General features: G+C 40.6%; 1 protein-coding gene across 2 annotated transcripts in view; it reads right to left on the bottom strand.

Moving 5' to 3' along the window:
- The window catches only part of pip5k1bb (phosphatidylinositol-4-phosphate 5-kinase, type I, beta b), a 44,045-nt gene that overhangs the window by 12,102 nt on the left and 12,714 nt on the right, over positions 1–19,229 (bottom strand). The window contains exons 2-7 of one of the 2 annotated variants that reach the window (XM_042488091.1): positions 14,067–14,166; positions 13,885–13,953; positions 12,680–12,810; positions 9,440–9,557; positions 5,317–5,469; positions 4,486–4,785 (exon numbers count right to left, since the gene is read on the bottom strand). In XM_042488091.1, the coding sequence (XP_042344025.1) occupies positions 4,486–4,785; positions 5,317–5,469; positions 9,440–9,557; positions 12,680–12,810; positions 13,885–13,953 (771 nt within the window). In that variant the 5' untranslated portion in view covers positions 14,067–14,166. Of the gene's footprint in view, positions 1–4,485; positions 4,786–5,316; positions 5,470–9,439; positions 9,558–12,679; positions 12,811–13,884; positions 13,954–14,061; positions 14,167–19,229 lie in introns of both variants that reach the window. The other variant, XM_042488090.1, reaches the window with a different exon arrangement.

The raw sequence follows: 19,229 nt of genomic DNA on the forward strand, positions 1-19,229 counted from the left end.
TGTTGTCCAAGAATGTTTGGTTTTATTGTCTGAATCATTATTTCTGCACTTGTTCATGTTTGCATTTCAAGGACTCCTATTTCACAATTATTTGAACACAATTAAAGCGGTACATAGATATCATTTGGCCGGGATTCTCCCAAACACGACGAGGTCTCAACTATCCAACACGCTGTGGAACAACACTGTCTCAACAGCTTGACATCATTGTCGTCATCATCACTATCATCCTTATGTTTGTCTCCTCGAATTGTGCACATACAGCCAGCGCTGGAACGGCACAAACACACACTCACTCTACAATGAACCCTCTCTGTCTCACTCTCTGTGTACAGTGGAGCCCGACATGAATTATTAATGTCTTGTGTTGTTTTGGCATTTGGGGAGTATCAGGGGAGCTGCAGAGTAATGGAGAGAGTAGACTTAAAAGGAAGAAAGCATACCCTGTGTTTCCCTAGCTTCCCTCTTCATCTCTCTGCTTTAACTCGACTCTGACCTCCGACATTTCTATCAAACACAAACCCCAACCCTCCAAGCACAGGAAAAATAACTACAATTTATTTTACAGAGGCATTACTGAATGGACCTCCACTTCCTCATTCCCCCCATGCCCCTCACCCCCTGCTGCTTGGATTCTGCCGACCCCTCCTCCGTGTTTTGGTCCGCAGCCTCTCCTGGGGTGACGGGGTTAGCTGCTTACTCATGAAAATGGACAGCAATTCTGCTTAGAGGGCACTTTGTTTCCCGCTCAGGAGGCGAGCGCAGGAAGCCATGACAATAACAATCTGTACAGCACAGCTGCTACTCAACACTCTCACTTAACATACAGACACCACAGCATATTATATACATGCACTATGTGGCACAAAAAGCCTGTACATACATACAGTGGATGTAAATGTAAGTGAGAGTGCAGCACAGTTAAAGAAGTATTTCACCGATATAAAGAAGGCCCTCATGTAAAACAAAGCTGTCTCTGCAGTAGAAAAACATAAATACTTTTGAAATTGGTGCTACATTATCAGACAAATCAGTAAAATATCCCTTTAAGGAAGTACTGACTTAGCAAGAGGGGAGGATGTCATTCTGGCTGCAATCTGCTTAAGAAAACAGCAAAAGGAAAATAGACGGCAGGGACAAAGTCAGCATTTTGGTTAATGATGATGGGAAGGGCCATAACCCGAGGAGACTGTTCAAATTCTTGGTATTTTTTCTCTTACACATCACATGACCCAGGTTTTCCAAAAGCTTGTGATGAAGATACTGTTTGACTTAAAGGGTCGGAAAGCAACAGCTGTTCACACCTGTTTACACACCTTTCCTTCATGCTTCCCTAAAGAGAAACACTAAAACAACAAACAAGAGCAGAAGAACCAGATCATTTACTCAGATAAAAGTCATGTCTTTTCATGTTTAGTGTAAAACTGGCTTTTCACTAACACACATAGAGGAAGAAAGCCAAGAGAGCTCTGTTTCCTAACAGGCCAAACTAAATATACCCACAGCATCGCACTGTTGATTACTGCTAACTCCGCTCCATGTGCCATCAATTACTGCTAGAGGATAAAACCATCGAGGTCCTTTCTATTCCCACACACTCAAAGTTGAAACATTTACGCTGAGGCTGGTGTAATGGAAGTAATTAAGTTGTTAGCTGAATGGTGCCATGCAGGGTTGCCAGGTCTGTCAGGTCGCCCAGGCCTGGCAGGAAGTCTTTCTTCTTGGTCTCTGGGCCTCATCTGATCGACACTTACAGTAACATCCTGGTCCGATTCCAGTTTGAATATTAGAGTGTGGACCCCGTTGAGAAGCTCTGTGCAAGTGTGTGTGTGTGTGTGTGTGTGTGTGTGTGTGTGTGTGTGTGTGTGCAGTCACTGTGTTTCAAGCAGAACAAATGGGATTACAACACAGGGGCTTTAGACTCTAAGCCCCTTCATTAACCAGCCACTATGAGGGTAAAACACATTGAATCTTTGTCTGGAAATCACATTGTCATCACCTTTAAAGCTATCCCAAGAGGCCGTTCACCTTGTTCACATAAGGAACAACAGGTCAGAAAGTTAAGAGAACAAATATAGATTTAGTTTGCTATTGACCTAACCCAAAAAATTATTGTACAGTTTGACAATCCAGTGTTTTGTAGTTAATCAATTCATGTGGATACAATTTCCACCACATATCTCTGTGGTGAAGAAGCCACAGTACTTCACTTGCTGTTATTTTTAAGACAGAGAACAAGCAAATAAGCGATTCAGCTCTTCTGTCCTGGTTCTTTGCTTTTTTTACAGCCTGGAGGCTTGTTCCTTGACTACAATTGTGACTTCACAAACAAGCGTCAGCAAAATCTGAAAATCTACTGAACACGGTCCTTCAGTTGCTGTTTGCACAGACCATTTCTCTCACACTGATGCAGTGTAGATAGAAACGATGTAAAACTGTGAAACCTGCGCTATTTCAGATTATTCATTTGTACTGTGTTTGCTTTCATGCTTCTAAAAGCAGGGAAATACTGGTGAATCCCCAAAGTGCATGTACGTACACACACACACACACACACACACACTGTATTAAACTCAAAGTATCCTCGTCAAGCAGACAGTCTCCTGGCCTCTGCGTTAAAACAGAGAAGAATGCGAGCCTCTAGATTGGAGGACTATCTTTGGATAGAGCTCTGAGTCTCTCACGCTACCAGGATCATGTCTTAATCACATTCAGTGTTTGGAGAGCTGTCATGTACTGAAACATAGCAGCAAAGAGATGGAAGAACAGAGCCCAGGGGCACATTGAGAGCTAAACGCACAGTGGAAAACACACTGTAGTCCTACCGGTAAACACATGGAAAATTCAAATTTTCAAAACATTTTGTCCCATAAGATGTATATACACACACACACACACACACACACACACACACACACACACACACAGATTCCTGAACTAGAACAGGGATTTTAATAACAGAGAAACTTTTTCATAGCTCTAAGAACCCCTCTTTTCACTGTGTTCTCATAGCAAGAACTAGAAATGACTGTACTTTCTAAAAGCACTGTTTTAAGGGACTTTTTTTAGATTCTACTTCAAAGTAGGTACTCTCACACCACAAGAGGAACCCTGAGTGAGGCAAGTGTACGATAATTGGCTGAATACACAAGCAATGAAGCACCGGCTGCCAACATTATAAACGTTTTGGTTTTAACAGCAGACAACAGAAAACACAAACAACAGCCTGTAACAAAAAAGGAAGAAAACAGACAAATGAACTGACAGCGAAGCACGTGCTGTACTTAGCATATCTGTGACGAGGGAAATACGCACAATGTGATTTAGGCTATCCAAGTGCAAGAAGCTGCTGGATCAACAACCAACATGGCAATGATGGTCCTGGATCAACAATAGCACTGCAGTCTAGCAAAGTAATGTTTTAAAAGGGTAATTGCAAAATATCTGGATAGGACAGTTTAAGTGTGAAAGGGGGAGATTGAGGGGATGACATGCAGAAAAGAGATGCAGTTTGGAGTCAAACCTGCAGCTGCTGTGGCAAGGACACAGCCTCTGTACATGGGGCACCTGCTCTACCAGTTGAGCCTTTGGGCCTATTGGCAGGCTTACTCATTTTTATAGCTTTCCTAGTTAGCAAGCTAGCTTGCTAACCTTGCAGTAGCTCATTCTCCAGCATTACTTTGGATTTTGTTGGTCTGTGCTAACTTCAACTTGGGAAAACACAGCTTAGCTCTGAAGAGGCGCAAAAAAGCACACGAGGAAGCACACTGATGATGTCAGAGGGTTGTGATTGGTTGAGTGCAATGTTGGTCCAGAATCGCAGTGTTGGATGTTGATCTAGGAGCTACAAAGCTCGTATTGTGCGTGGGAAAATACAGTGTGATTTTCACACACAGTGAAAGTTTTCACTCATAGTGAAAATAGGAGTAGGCTGGTTTATGCCACTTCAGTGTTTCTAATGGCAGTGCAAATGCAAACAGAGAAAAAACATTGAAAGTATTTAGTTCTCGGGGGAGCTCCCCCGCAGGCAGTTTCTCTCAGGGAGTCCCCAGTTTGGTCTGCAAACATCAAAAGTGGTTAACTTTTGTTTAAGCTTCCATAATCAGTTAAAAGACTGAGAGGTCAGGGACATCCCTTCAGCAGCTTTGTCACTTGTGAATTCCCTTTTAAAGCCACCTACACTAAGCTCTAAAATGGCACTTAATGTCCATGCGGAGCTTTGCTGCACACAGGTCAAAATGTTTTAGTGAAGGAACGCAGGCATGAGAATTTAACAGAAATGGCCTTTTGAAGGAAAGAATTCTACTTATGAAACAAAAATGACCTGATCCTAGACTTTCTTGTTCGTCGTGCAGCTTCCTTTTATGGAATAATATAGACCTTCCTGTTGTGGTATGACTTTGCTTTTTCAAAGCTGGTTCAATAAACAGAGACAAGAGTGATACACAAAACCACTCTCTCCACAGAGCTGCTAACACCACCTACCCGACAGTCTCTCTGCAGGGTCTTCATCAGGTTGTTGTACGTCTCTGCGTCAAAGTAAAGCCCTTCTTCGTGCATGTCCTGGAAGTCCAGGTCTTTGTAGGTCGGACAGGCCTTCTCTCTCTCTTTCCTGGACGCTCGTCTCTTGTAGGTGGATCCCTTCAGGTCGTATTTGTAGTGCATTTTGACAGAGCGCGGGAGCACGTTGTTCATCACCACCAATCGGATATTGATGCCTCCAGACTGGATGCAGTACAGACCGTAGAACTTGGGCAGAAGCGTGCGTGGATTCTGGTTCAGGTTCTGTGAAGCAAAAGATAGCTTGAGTCACAAATCAGAGACCAGGATCAAAATACACAGATATTATTTAATTGATTTGGACTACACTTTTACAGTGTAAAAACCTGAAAAGTAGCAGAGGGCTTTTATTTTAGCAAAATTAAAGATATTTCCTCCATATATTGATGCTGAAAAGTTTAAATCAATGCGTAAGAAATCCTCAAATTGCAAGAAATTAAGTGTTTGATGCTCAAAGGGAAAAAAAGGGTTCTTATTTTTGAATGGTTGTATTTTGTTGCATGCCACTTTGTTACTGCTTATGGAAATATATATAAACTGTAAGCAAATCATCAAATGTTTCAACGTGTAACCAACGTGTCCTCCATCCTCTTGACTGACACTTTTCAGTCTGATCGCGCCCTACAGCTGTGATGAGTGACGTGTTCAAATTCCACACTAATTAGAGGGTTTTAGACACCAATTTGGCAATCAACAGTAGAGCTTTGCCACCTCACCAGGTGCTGGAGACCTCATGAAAAAAAACTGGTGTCTCACCATGTAGTATCCAGGTAATAATCTCTGGAGAAACTTGGCCTCTTTGTGCTGGACGGTTTTAATGATGAACTCGTCATCGCTGGTCAGGTAAAAGAGCGAGCCGCTGGCCCCCGGGTTGGTCAGCTCAATCAGAGGCTCATTTACGAGGGAGTACTGAGGAAGGAAAAACATAAACACACCAGTTTAACATTTCACAGAGGTCAGACTGTTAGAAAGCAGCTCCAGACATAAACAGCTCCAAACAACTACAACACAGAAAAAAATGAAAACACTACTTAAAGTTTAATGGAAATCACGATTAAATAAAGATGCTACACCACAGGAATGTTTTGTTTATTTAGAGCTGGAACAGAATCTGGCCTCTGGCTATTTACAGTGAGTCTTGTGATACAAAAGCACCAGGTTTCCATTCAAATACTTATTTTCGTGTGGCTTTGTGGGTTTTAGTAGCTTCAAAATATGAAGGCAACTAAACAAAGTAAGAGTCCGGATATTAAATTGATAAGTGAGCATTTCCAAACCATCATTATTCTACAGTAATAGCCTCCACTGTATTGGGAAGGCTTTTTCACACATTTTGGAAGTTGCTGAAACCCCAATAGCAATCGCAGAGCATCGATGAGGTGAGACACTAACTTTGGGTGATAAGGCCTGGCTTGTTCAATTTCACCCTCAAGGTGTGAGATGGGTGTAGGTCAAGGCTTTGTGCAGGCCCGTTAAGTGCCTCTACTTTCTGTCTTTATGGATCTGTGCATAGGAGAACAGGAGAGGACCTCCCTAAAACTGTTGCCAAAAATGTTATTATATGCTGACTGTATAAAAGAAGTGGACGTAGCCTCTGGGTCTGAAATGTGAAGCCAATGCGAAAATGCCTTAAACCTGCATTCTTTCTAAGGGCAAGCAAGGGGCGAGTCCACTTGTTGCAAAGTGATTGTACAGAAGTCTATGAGTAAAGAACCCAACCTCTCGCTTGATTTATGACCTCAGTAAAAAGATTTCCTAATGAGTTCATTGTTTCAATCAGTAGTCTCAAGTCCTCTTCATTACAACACAACATGTTCATTTTATAAATTATTGTCCCATTAAGTGTAAAATACATTATAAAGCAGAGTATACTTCAGAGTGTGGCTAACGTTTGATTGAAAAGTCGCTACCATGGCAATCCGTCAGCTCCGGTTGTAGCTTAACAATCGGATTGTACAGCGTGAGCATATAAATTCTAAGCTTTCGTGAGGAGTTGGAATTTAACATTAAGGGCACAAGTTGTACAGTGTATGCCCTGTTTAAGGGGCTTACGCCCTGACAGTGCAATCAGATTACCAGTTCACAAAAGTACACAACTTTCCACATACAATAAGCCAAAAAATGTACTTCGTTATCAACATGTCAATGAAGCAGGACTCTGTCTACATTATGTATACTGTTCAGAAAACACTAATGAGTGAACTGCAGAGCTACCACACCAGGATCACATGAGCCAAATCTCTCCACCAAACAGCTTCATGCATTTGACTCTTGCTGTTGACAAAAAGGGAAGTGTTCTCTACCACGGACAGAAACAAGTTCCTCAGCTGAGGGGTAATAGGAGCAAACACCACTGCATCTCAAAATAAAAAGAAAATTAAAAAAACACGAGAAAAGATCAAGAGCTTTCAACCCAACATTGCAATCAACATGTGAGGGTAGGGACTGTGAGAGCAGCCAACTGAAGAGCAATGTTAGAGGTTAATCAGTGTGTTAAGAGAGCAACATGTTCAGAGGAGAGGAGCAACACTGGAGGCATCCGCACTCCCTCTCCAGAGACTCTTCCACTGATGTCCGTCTGCAGTCACGTTGAGTTACAAGCACAAACTCATCTGTGGTTTCCTGCATTTGCATTCAGGATACTGTGTGTGTATGTGTGTATCAGTGTGTGTGTGTATGTGCGTGCGTATGTGTGTGTGTGTGTTTTCTCTCTTTTAATTAGACTCTGCTGTGTGGCCTCTGTCTGAACAAATTCATCACCACCTCAAGGACATCAATCCCAAGCACATCCTCTAAGCTGCTGCGCCTTCTGCCAACCTCCCTCTACCGCCTTGAAGTCAAATTTTGACTCCGTCTCTCTTCCAGAGCCTTTTGTCTTCCACTTACACAGAAACAAATTTGGCATTCAAACACAAGAATGCAGCTGGTGGTGGTTTGGAAAGGCTCAGAGGCAGACAAAAAAAAAAAAGGAAAATGGCAAAATAACACGATGAGGTCCAAACAAGATAACACAAAATCAAATTATGCTCATAAAAAAGTATCTGTGTAGAGTATGATGATACAAATGAATATGGCAACAAAGTATACTCTCAATATTAATATACAAATTAATATACAAAATACCATCTAAAGCATACACAAAGGCTTTGACAGGGATGTGTGTTAGATAAGATAAGATAAAATTTAAACCCAACATCAGGGAAATTCACTTGTTGGAGGCAAAAGCAAAGGGAAAAAAGTAATTACCCTGACAGTGATATTAAACATCCAGGGCTTTAGGGAATTTTTTCACAGACACACGTGCAAATAGGCAATCAAGCAAAATAAAACACAAATCACCAAAAAGCTTCTGCTGAAAAAAGTCCATTAAGATCTCTTTTAAACTTTACACTGTCTCTTTCTCTCTCTCTACTTCTCGGTCTGTGTTTGTGTCTTTGATCAAGCTGGGAAATCACAGAATCATCTGCTGATTTCATTCAGCACTGGGAGCTGGTTAAAGCTTATGAGCGCACGCTCCGTTAGCTCAGTCATTACCTCCAATATCTTCACACCGCCTCAATGTTTTGCCTCGACTACATTCTCTCATCCTGTCTTTCCTCCTGTGCAGATGGTGTTTGGCATTACCCGCCCACTGCTCAATAAAATACACATTGAATTCTGTCACAATTACATATGCACTGAGGTGGAAGATTAGCGTTCAGTCAATAGGAAGTAATTCAGGAGAAAGACAGCCAGCGGGACATTGTCTCTTGTTTATGGGAGTTTTCTATTTGTATTTTTGACAATGGAACGGTGGAACAAAATCTAATTCAAGCCAAATAACTACCTAACAGAAATAAAGTGTGTGTGGCTCAATATAGAGTATGCTTGCAACTGAGAGGTTTTCAACAATATTAAATTTGTTGTTTGATGCATACTGATTGACAGAACTGCTTAAAACAGAAGATTGACACAACTTACGGTGCCATCACGTTGTTCTGGGTGGTCATAATTCCAAAGCCCAAATAGTTCGGATATTCATACTATGGCGAATGTTTGACCCGCCCCTGGCTTTGACTGGCTTACCCTCTCCCTTTGGTGCAATGCATGTTTGTTTCTGGGATGCAAATTTACAAATCCTCGGATAGCAAAGGATGACCCGCTCTACTCTCCGTCTGATTGGCCAGTACTGGTTGCCTTTGTTGGATGGGTTGGTAAGAAGTGTAACAATGTCAGGCTGAGCCATCAGAGTCAGAGTAAGGCAGACTAAGACAGGTCCATTCCTCAGCTATCCTAAAATTTGCAAAGTCGCTTCTGGGATAATAGGCTTGTAGTCCAATTAGACATTTTTACAACTAACAGGGCTTCTGAATTATGAGCAGTTGGAACAATGGGCAGTCCCCAACTTGCATGTCTGTCTATTAAAATACAAAACTACAGCTGGCTGGCAGTTAGCTTAGTTTAACTTAGCTTAGCATAAAGACTGGAAACAGCTAACCTGGCTTTGTCTGAAGGCAACAAAAATCAAGATTTGAGCTTCTCTAAAGCTCAATGTCAAAACACATATTTGTTTGTGAAATCCATGCAAAAATGGAAATGTGAAAGAATGTAATTTGTGGCTTTATGTTGGGTTGTGTGCTGTTCATGGCAATGACTGGCTCAACTTCATCATACCTTTAGTGGATAAATGCGATTTGACATGTCATAGCAGGTATACAATATGTGAACTTGATTTGATTAGACCCTTAATGCTTATTCGCTACATCTGCATGACATTTTTGCAAATCAGTTACTACAAAGTACAATAACTGATACTGAATTTGAATAATGAAATGTGCAAAAACATTTAAAGGTGGAACAAAGTATAACCAGCCAGATCTCGACCAGGTTTAAGTCTTACCAGGTAGTCATCTGGTTTGATGCCGAACAGATCCCTGAAGTAGCGGAAGGCCAGCGGGGCATAGGTTTTGAAGCGGAAGTCAGGATAGTGATGCGCTGGGGTCAAGTTGCTTCCCTCACTGAATAACCAAGCACACCAGGAAACAAAAACAGATAATGGTACATTAGACTCAAAAAAGGAAGAAAAGCGAAACGTGTCAGCGTCATTAAATTTTCCAACCCCAGGACCATACACAGGCATCACCAGGGAAAGTGAACCCTGACTTTTGTGCCTTGGCCACTGACTCCCAGTAAGTGTGTCAGAGAGCCCTTCTAATCTGCTCCACCCGTGCATGAACAGGCATTAGTAAAGCCATCTCTGAGAACCCAGATTCACCACTATCATGGTGACAAACCAGCCAGTATTGAGTTCTTCGCCTGGAGACTGACGGTGGCTCTGATTACTGGGTCTAAACAATACCACACAACACATGAGCTTTGACTCTGTGGGGGAAAAAGGGAAAAGTGGCAATAACAAGAAAAAACAAAACAAAATAACCTACTTTTTTTTGGGTCTGGACCATGAAACTTGACATTCTCAGACAGGCTTTGACAAAGGCAGAGTCTGTTTTGTAATTTGCGTCCCGGGGGAACACCACGACACAGAGGGAAGCTTGTGTAAAACGGTTGGCATGAATAAGCCGTCAAGTCGAGTCTTATCGAGTCACCCCCGAAATCTACAACAAGTAGGTTAATAAAGGGTTTTGTTTTCCAGGGCTAGTTAATATACCTGATGGTTTTTTGGGTAAAGAGCCTACTGTGTTGTTGTTTTGTGCTGTTGCTACATTCGGTAATGAGATACAGGCAACAGTCAGGCTCTGCTGTGTAACACGATACCTGTGATTACTCTACAATGAAATCTGATTTCTTAGTGTACGAGGGCAACAAGAATTAACTGTCATCAGTGACTGACAGTCCACGATGGTAACATGGAAACCATTTCACAACAGTCAGCACCTGGAAATGTTTCATTCAATCTAATCAGAGAGCCATCTGCCTTGTGAAAGACACGTGCTAGTTGTCGGAGATGCATGCACGGCACAAAAAAATAAAAAACTGTGTGTGTGGGTGTCAAAGTGATTTGCGACATCGCCAACCATCCAAAACTAGACTGACAGGAGAAACAACAGTGGAAAACCTCCAGAGAGGAGCAGCAACAAGAGAGGGAAGAGAGGGAGGGAGGGAATGAAAGCATCTAAGAGTCGTCTCAGACGCTCTCTCAGGATTCTCAGTAAGAAGAAAGATGCGGGTGTGTTTGTGCACTATTACAGAACAGAGCACAAACACTTAGAGAAAGTTAAGAGAATACAGAGGGAAACAGTTATGTCATATGTCAGATGATTGACATTGGTTTTCTCTCCCTACTGATTACATTTTGTTTGTTGTGTTTTGTGTAATTTGTCCTGAGCATGCAGCCTTGAACTTCCTTATTTGTGTTGGTTCTCTCAGTGAAAAGCCGGCACTGAAGATAAGTTTTATTTCATGATTATGTGAAAAGGCTTGACACTGGGTGCAGACTGAAGATGATGTAACAAGCCCGCTTTAAAGGATTGATATTTTGTGCTTCACTATTTTAGCAAGGCAACAGCAGGTTTTTAAACACTCATCCCTGTAGGGTTGGAACAAGAGTAATGTTTGGCTGTTGCTGAGCAGTCAAAGGACAATGTGCGTGCCAAGACCCAGTTTGCATGAACCACAATGAGTTTGCATATCCTGGTGGTGGATCTCAAAGGTAAACCACACAGTATTTCCTAGTAGGACTTCAGTTCTCCTTCAGAAGATTCAAACCTAGAGACAGTCTCCATGATCCAGCGTTTGGCTATATACTAACAAACAGTGAACACATTTTGCTTGATTCTTCCCCATTTCCTTTTGCAAAAATCATTGCATGTTTTTCAAGATAGGACATACAAATCATATCTTAAATAGAAAATAACACCATCATCAACCCATACAAATGGTAAGATTGATTTGAACAGTGTGAACTTAGTATGTAATATCAATTTTGTGCAATACCATTTTAGGCCACTATGTAAAAACAGTCCAGCACTGTTCTTGGCGGCGTGGTCTCTTCAATGTAATTGCCGCCAGCAAATGACTGTAACAAAGTATAGCTGTGCTTACTAGCAACAAAAATCACCAATAAATGCCCTTGAATCAAAAGCTTCATAAACTGGACATGTTCTGGCAGGAATTTGATCAAAAATTCTAGAGAAATTAACAAAATTGCTATCCAAAATTACAGGTTTCCCAGACGTTAGCATGTAGCTACATGTAGCAGGGTATAAAATGTAAACACTTGAAGTCGCATTCCTGAAGCATATGACCATATAAAGAAATATGTCGCAATATAACATCATCTTCCAGCCAAAGCAGAAAAGAGCAATCTGAAGTCTGATGTTCATGCTCAGTTTACCTCTTTATTTGAAACATTGGCCACCTTTAACATAAGGATAAGCACAAACGGTTCCCTTTAATGCATCTGTGAATATACAAGTCACACTTTTAAAGAATTCCTTGGTCTGTTTTGGATTACGTCAAATGTTTCTTTAAGCTGATGATATGATTGTGAAGACAGCCCGAGACGACCGAGCGGCCACACGCTGACATATGTTTTGCGCTGTGGCAGTAAGAGGCACACAGTAAGCTGATTTCACAGTTCTTGGCAGGATAATCCACCAGAATAGTTTTATCCCTGCATCATGACTTAGACCAGCAAAATTTACTTTGTTGATAAATGATGATGGTGGCAGTTTGTGGTGGCAGTGTAATTTCTTTGAGACCTGATGTCCAGCGCCTTGCAGTTTCCATTATTAATAATAGTTTTAAATATCTTTAATACAAGACCCAGACATTTAATATTTAAGCGGGCAGACAGGCAAAGCTTAGTCTTTGGTCGCTTTCCATTCATTCACTTTGCAGAGTAAGGAAACTGTCGCAGCCAAAGAGCAGTCTGTTACCACCTACTCATAATCTGTATTTATGACGCAGCCCTCTGCTTCACTGGCTCTTGTAGACCAATAACCTTGAGCTTATGCAAAAGTCTGGCCCTTATTTTGATGGCAATGAGCAAACTTTCGCTGCACAATTAACTCATACATGGAACGACTGCCTCAGAAAATGTAAACATTAGAAAAGATTGTCTTCCTGTGTATATAAGCTGTATGAAAGTATGTCTGTGTGGGTTCTATGTAACACTGACCTCGGCAGAAAGACACTCTCCACCACGTAGAAGTCTTGCATAAGCACGTCTCTGTCAGGCTTGGATGTGAGGTTTCCCACTGTATAGCCAATACCGAGCTGAATGGCCCCCTTCAAGGCTGATGACGTTGTCTAAATGGGAAAATAGAAGAGAAAACATCCCCTTAGTCATGCTGTTGCATCATACGGTCACTGCTATTCCCATTACATACACTACTGGAAGTAAATGTGAACGATTGAAAACTTAAAATAATATGCAACAGTAGATGGGATCAAAATCAAAACAGCAGACCATACATCGAGACATTAAAGGAATAGTTTGCCCATCAAATGATCATTCATTGTGTTAAATTTAGGAATAAAAGTTTGTGTTTCTCGATTGCCTCTGGTAAGAAAGAATCCAAAAAGATTTTTGGAGTTGCTGATCCACTGGTCAATAGGCACGTTAGTTTTTTTAACGTGCCAACTAACCGAGGCAACAGTGGACCAGCAGCTCCCATGTTCAGAGCGCTAAAATCACTGTTTTTATCAATAGAGTCTGGCTTTGAAGACCAATTAAGCTTCACTTTCAGTGCTCTGTTGGAAAGGGCTGACTGTTTGTGAAGTACTGAGCATACAACTGGTTAAATGAGATTTGGATTAGTTGTGTGAGAGAATGTTTTGATATTTTTTTGTTGTGATGTTGTTGTTTGTGTGAGAATTTTCTGTTAGATAAAGGCATGCAAGAAAATAATGTGTTAGTGTAGTATAAAATCTACACTAACACATTAAAATCCAAAAACGCTGTGAAATAAAAACACTTATTGTTTATGCTGCGTGAGTAGCCACCACAAAAAGACCTATTAGTCCCACCCTGAACAGTGCTAGCCACTGTGATAAGGCCTTGTAATGGTGACATCTGAAGAAATGCTGCCATAAGCAATGGCGTCTAAAGTAAAAAAAAAAAAAAAAAAGAAAGAAAGAAAGAAAACAAATGTGACCAGCACTTGACTGATCTTTGGCAGCCAGCCCGTGCAGAGGTCAGGACGTTATGTGTTGTAGAAGGACATTTATGAGGACTCATGTGACTCACAGGCTCAGAAGTTAAGACTTGGACTTGTTGGCTCTAAGCAGCAGCATTCCAAAATAAATGTTGTGGAAGCAGGTTGACGCTTGTCTTTAGAGGCATATAAAACCAAACACAGTAAAGTAGTCATACTTGTTTACCTTTTTGTACGTTTTCTCTCGGCCTGTACTCCAAGGCCCTCCCATCCCATTCTCTGTTGTGGTTGACATCTGAAAGAGATGCAAATAAATGAAATAAAACTGTGATAAAGTCAAATTACTGGTACTAGTTTCACAGTTTAAAACAAATATATGTGCTGACTGAAAAGCATAAACTACCTTGCCTAATGAAAAGCTGTTTCCGACAAAACAGCGATCAGGGCGACATCTCTTGATTGTCAGCTTGATCAAACATCAGGAGGTTTGGATCCGTCAGGTGACCCTCTGCAAGAGAACAGACACACAAAACGTTATTATTGCACAATAAAAAATGAGGGCAAAAAAACGCTCACAGCCTTGGCATTAAGTGAAGCTGCTCTAAGTTAAGATGTGACGGGACGGAACATGTCCACCAGCAAAGATTCGTTGATTAACTGCGATAAATTTGAAGCCACTTTAAAGCCGTCACTCTAGTGTTAATCTCTGCCTGATAGCAGAGGCAATTTAATCTTTGACTATTTCTCTCTATTGAAGCGTGAACTTGTGAAATGTTAATGTGCGTGTTGTGCCGTAACCATACCAACTCCTCTAGAGTCATGTTTTGGAGAACAATACAACTCGATTGTCAGGTTGACAGTTCAGTTGCACAAATTGCACAATGCAGATGAATGAAGCACACAATACTTTACGGTCACGTCCATCTGCGTTCTTTTACACATTTTTCAAATGGAAAAGCCAACTCAGCCATTGGTGAAGAGCAGTTTACAGCAGTGAGGGCTGATTACAATAATAATAATAATAATAATAATAACTTTTTTGTTTGTTTGGATTTCTTGAATTGGAGTTTTATGGCGTACTTAAATTAATTAATTATTTAATTAATTATGACTTTAGTCTTTCACATTTACTGGCATCTTTCTCCTCCTCATCTCTTGACTTCTTTATTTTAGTAATTCCTTCCATGTTCCATGAGTGTGTGTGTGTGCTGGATAAATAACACCTCATAAAACAGAAGAGCTGCAGAGTGTGTATGAATGACGTGTCGCTCTGGGGCTGAAAGCGGTATGCTGGCCTTTCCCAGCTCACAGCACAACCAAGTCTTTACAGAGTCACAAAAACACCGGCCAGTCTTAGTTCCTCATATCCTCTCCATGAATTAGACTGTATCAGTCCCCTCACTCTTCTTTCTCTCCTTACTGATTTTCTAGTCTGCTTTCCACCTGTTTCACTCTCCCAGAAAATACTGGAGAGTGACACAAGTCAATGAAACTGTGACAAAACTCAGTGTGTCTTCTGAATGAGTGTGAAAAAACAGGGACGCAAATGAGGAGCAAAGGCCTAACAGAAACCGGCAAAATTTGGACTTTGTCTATTAAGCTCCAGCAAGCCTGCAGTCACCGCCCCACCTGCATATGCATATGCATGTTGCACAATGTCATCCTGTTTCATCAGCACCATGTCCTCCAGTCACCTCTGTGACTTGCAATCACATCGTCATCAAATCAGAATCGCACTGAGAATCTACACAAAATGAGACGCTTTTATTTTGAAAGTCTTACAACCACCTACAGTACAACTACTACTACAATGCCGCAGGGTGTAAATTCTTCACAGACAAATCAAAAGAGCTACAAATATGTTGTAGCCATGTTTAAAAATAGTCTTCAAAAGGAGAATTGTCTCTTTAGATAAATACATGTTGACACACTCAGGTATTAAAAGAACGTAGCAGACACTAAACTCTTATCTGCAGACTGGGTGCTTATCTGTGCACCAGCTCTTCTGTTGCTATAAACAAAAAGACAACACCATGCATCTGCGTTTTAGTGCTGCAACAATTCCCAAATGGTGAGTTGTGGTCCAAAAGTTAGTTACAGGTTCATTCTGAGTGGACGACAAGTGACTTGAGAACATGTCAAGTTTGTAAAAAAAACACTTCATTATATGACTTAGAGTTTTTCTCTATTAAGCCTTCGAAACCTGAGCAAATAGACTTGATTTCTTTTAAAAAGCATGGGAAGAAGGCAATGAGCAACGAAAGAAGAAATGACCCAAAAATTTGCAAGAAATGAGTAAAAAGTACAAGAAAAATACTTAAAATGATTATATTGTTACGAAGCTGAAAAATAGGACATGACCTGGGAAAAAACGCGATTATAATCCCTATAATAATTAATAATTATAATTCCCTAGCTTTATTAAGATAATTTTCTAAATCTACTAATTTCTTGCCATTTTTGGCACATTTCTTGCCAAGTTTCTCATTGCTTTTTTTCCCATGTTTTTGAAAGAAATCCCACCAATAGTCGTGAGAGTCACCTAAAAGCAGCACAAGAAAAATGTTGTCACTCCAGGTTAAAGGGTTAACATGCAGTGCCTTTGCAGCATTTTAGCCACTGATTCTGAAGCAATAATATGCACTTTTTGGGTCGCAGTGCTGTATTTTTACAAATTTTTAAGTAACTGCACTTTATTCTTACAATATGTTTTATATTCTAAGCCACCTTTTGTTTACATTTTGTGAAATAAAACTGAATATTTGGTCATTTATCTAATGTGTGGACCTTAAACTAATGGCCAAGAAGAAAGCTGCACCCCGTGGCTGGATCAGTTGGTAACCACTGATTTATACCTCCCCTGTCACCTTTAAAAATAATATTCAGGTTTCTGTGTTCACAACAACCCAAAGAGTTTCATTAAATTCATCCTGAGTGCAACGTTTGTCGCGTTATTTTGTGTAACTGAGGGAAAATCGTGCTCTTTATAAAACAAAATCATGTTGTCAATCATAAGCTGCCTCTTAAGCAATTAATCAGAATATTTCTTTTCACCACCGTACATTGAGGTGTTGATCCACCTGAGCCACCGTGCTGTACGACTGACTGTGTGCTCTGAACCTGAGGAATGTTAATGAGCCTGTCTGGCTCTCTGCTCCGTCCTGGCCTGACTGTCAGTGTTAAAAGGGATTGTTTGGACCTCTCTCTCTCTCACCTGACCCCACAACCCAGCCAGTGCTCCAACAGACTGTTTCCAGAACAATCCATGAGAGGCCTGCAGCTGCAGCGAACAACAACAGGTCTGTTGTTCACCTCTCAACAAAAGAGAGGCAGACAGATGGTTGGACATGTGGATGAAAATGGATGGATGGATCCTCCTAATCAGACGTGTCTTACCACTGTCACACACCCCCTTTGCAAATACCGTGAGCATAGCAGAAGTATAGCATGTATGCTGTTATATGCACCGGTGGAATGTAACACAGTACATTTACTCAAGTACTGTATTTAAGTACGAATTCAAGGTACTTGTACTTTATTTGAGTATTTTATTTTCATGCTACTTTATACTTTTACTCCACTACATTTCAAAAGGAAATATTGTATTTTTTACTTCAAGTCATATATCTGGCCGCTTTAGTTACTTTACAGATTAAGATTTTTGCATGAAGACATAAGAAACGTTTCTAAAATATGATGTTTGTTGTAAATTAAATAACCAAACTGTTGATACAAGTACAACTGCTTTTTTAATTTTAAATGTGTGTTAATGTTTGTTTGTTTGTTTGAAGATTTTTCTGCATAAGGTACTTTTTATACTTTAAGAACATTTTCCTGATTAAACTATGACTCAAGTAACATTTTCAATGCAGGGCTTATACTTGTAACACAGTATTTTCACATTGTGTTATTAGTACATTAATACAAAAGTGAATCTTTTTAGAATCAATACCTCTGGCAGATGGTGGATGTTTTGTGGTCTGGATGGGGACCAAATGTGTAAAATGATACAACTGATCGATAAAAAGCAAAGCCTGCACTTCAGAGTCTAAATCTGTATGAAAACCGCAGAGAACTGTGGAGGGCTTAAGTTTTGAGTTGTTTATGTGCCTTTGTGAAGTCAAGCAAAGATCATAAAGATTTCATACGTCATGGTAAAACTGTGCAACACCGCGTCTGCGTCCAGAGGAACATTTCAGTGGAATGAGGACAAATACACCCTGGGTCAATTTCCATTTCACACAGTTGTCAAGCTTGAACTATAAAACACATATACACAGACTGTACACAGTAAACATGTTAAAGACCAATATGTTGCCACTGCAGAGTTTCTAAGCAAACTCACCACAGCTGTCCCTGTGACTGTCAAAACCCAGACTTGTTTAACCATGGACATTTCATTCTCTTTATCCTTCCTGCTTGTGAGATGCTTTGAGACTTCTGCTCTTTAAAAGGTGTAATATAAATAAACTTTACTTAGCTCTTCCCTTCGTCAGTCTCTCTGTTCACAAACAACTCTCTTCCCATCTCGTCCACACGCCCTTGTCAGAAACTCTACCACCCTTCAAACAAACACACTTGAGTACAGATCAAACACTGGCTCTCATGCCATATCTCCTCCATGGTTTCAGGGATATTGCCACGGGTGCCAGTAAGCCCCTGTGGAAGTCATAAAGCCACTCAGTACCCAAGCAGTCCTGGCAAGGAAACTACGTTGCTGAGAGCAGACATGGGCCATCTGGTATGATAAAAATGCAGATCCAATGCATCTGAACTGTCAAAGAGTCTACGTAGCTGTGGTAATATTCCCTCACTGGTCTCAGTGGGCAAGGTAATGATAATAGTAATGAAGGCAGGAATCAGACAGATTAATCACCAGCCATGCTACAAGGACTGGGTATGGAAGCACAATACATTTAAGGTATCACACAAAATAACCAAGTGGTATTAAAGATCCTCCAGTTAAATGATAGCTGTAATCGATCCTTTTTTTACCAGGTCTACAAAGACAGAATTACCACCTCGTGGTTGTATGCTTCCACAAACCCATAAAGTTGCAGTTACAGTTTACATCCATGTCTGTGAAAACATAAATGCTTCACACAAATCTTCCCCACGGGAGCATAATGGATCTATACTATCAGCACAGTTTTAGGGTGGGCACCTGAGACTAGCGTCACCGATTCCGTATCTGACCAAATGTCTCCCTCTCTGTTCCTAATTTATGATGACATTGAGTAATGTGAAGTGAAGTTATTTTAAGGAACATTATGACATCACAGTATACTGTATATGAGCGCCAACCTTTAAAATATCATCACTTCATCATTTTATCCTATTAAACTTTAGTGAAAAAATATTGTCATAACTAGCCAATGAATACTTGAGGTACAGCCAAAAAGATATTTTGTGAGGTCAAAGTGACCTTGACTTTTGACTACCAAATTCTAATCAGTTCACTCTTGAGTCAAAATGATTGAATTTGAAGAAAAGGTGTTTTTGAGATACTGTATTTGTGAGAATGCAACAGACAAGTTCATGCTAACCTTAACCCTTGACCTATGAGCACCA

Source organism: Plectropomus leopardus, chromosome 6, assembly GCF_008729295.1.
Source record: "Plectropomus leopardus isolate mb chromosome 6, YSFRI_Pleo_2.0, whole genome shotgun sequence".
Taxonomy (NCBI): Eukaryota; Metazoa; Chordata; class Actinopteri; order Perciformes; family Serranidae; genus Plectropomus; species Plectropomus leopardus.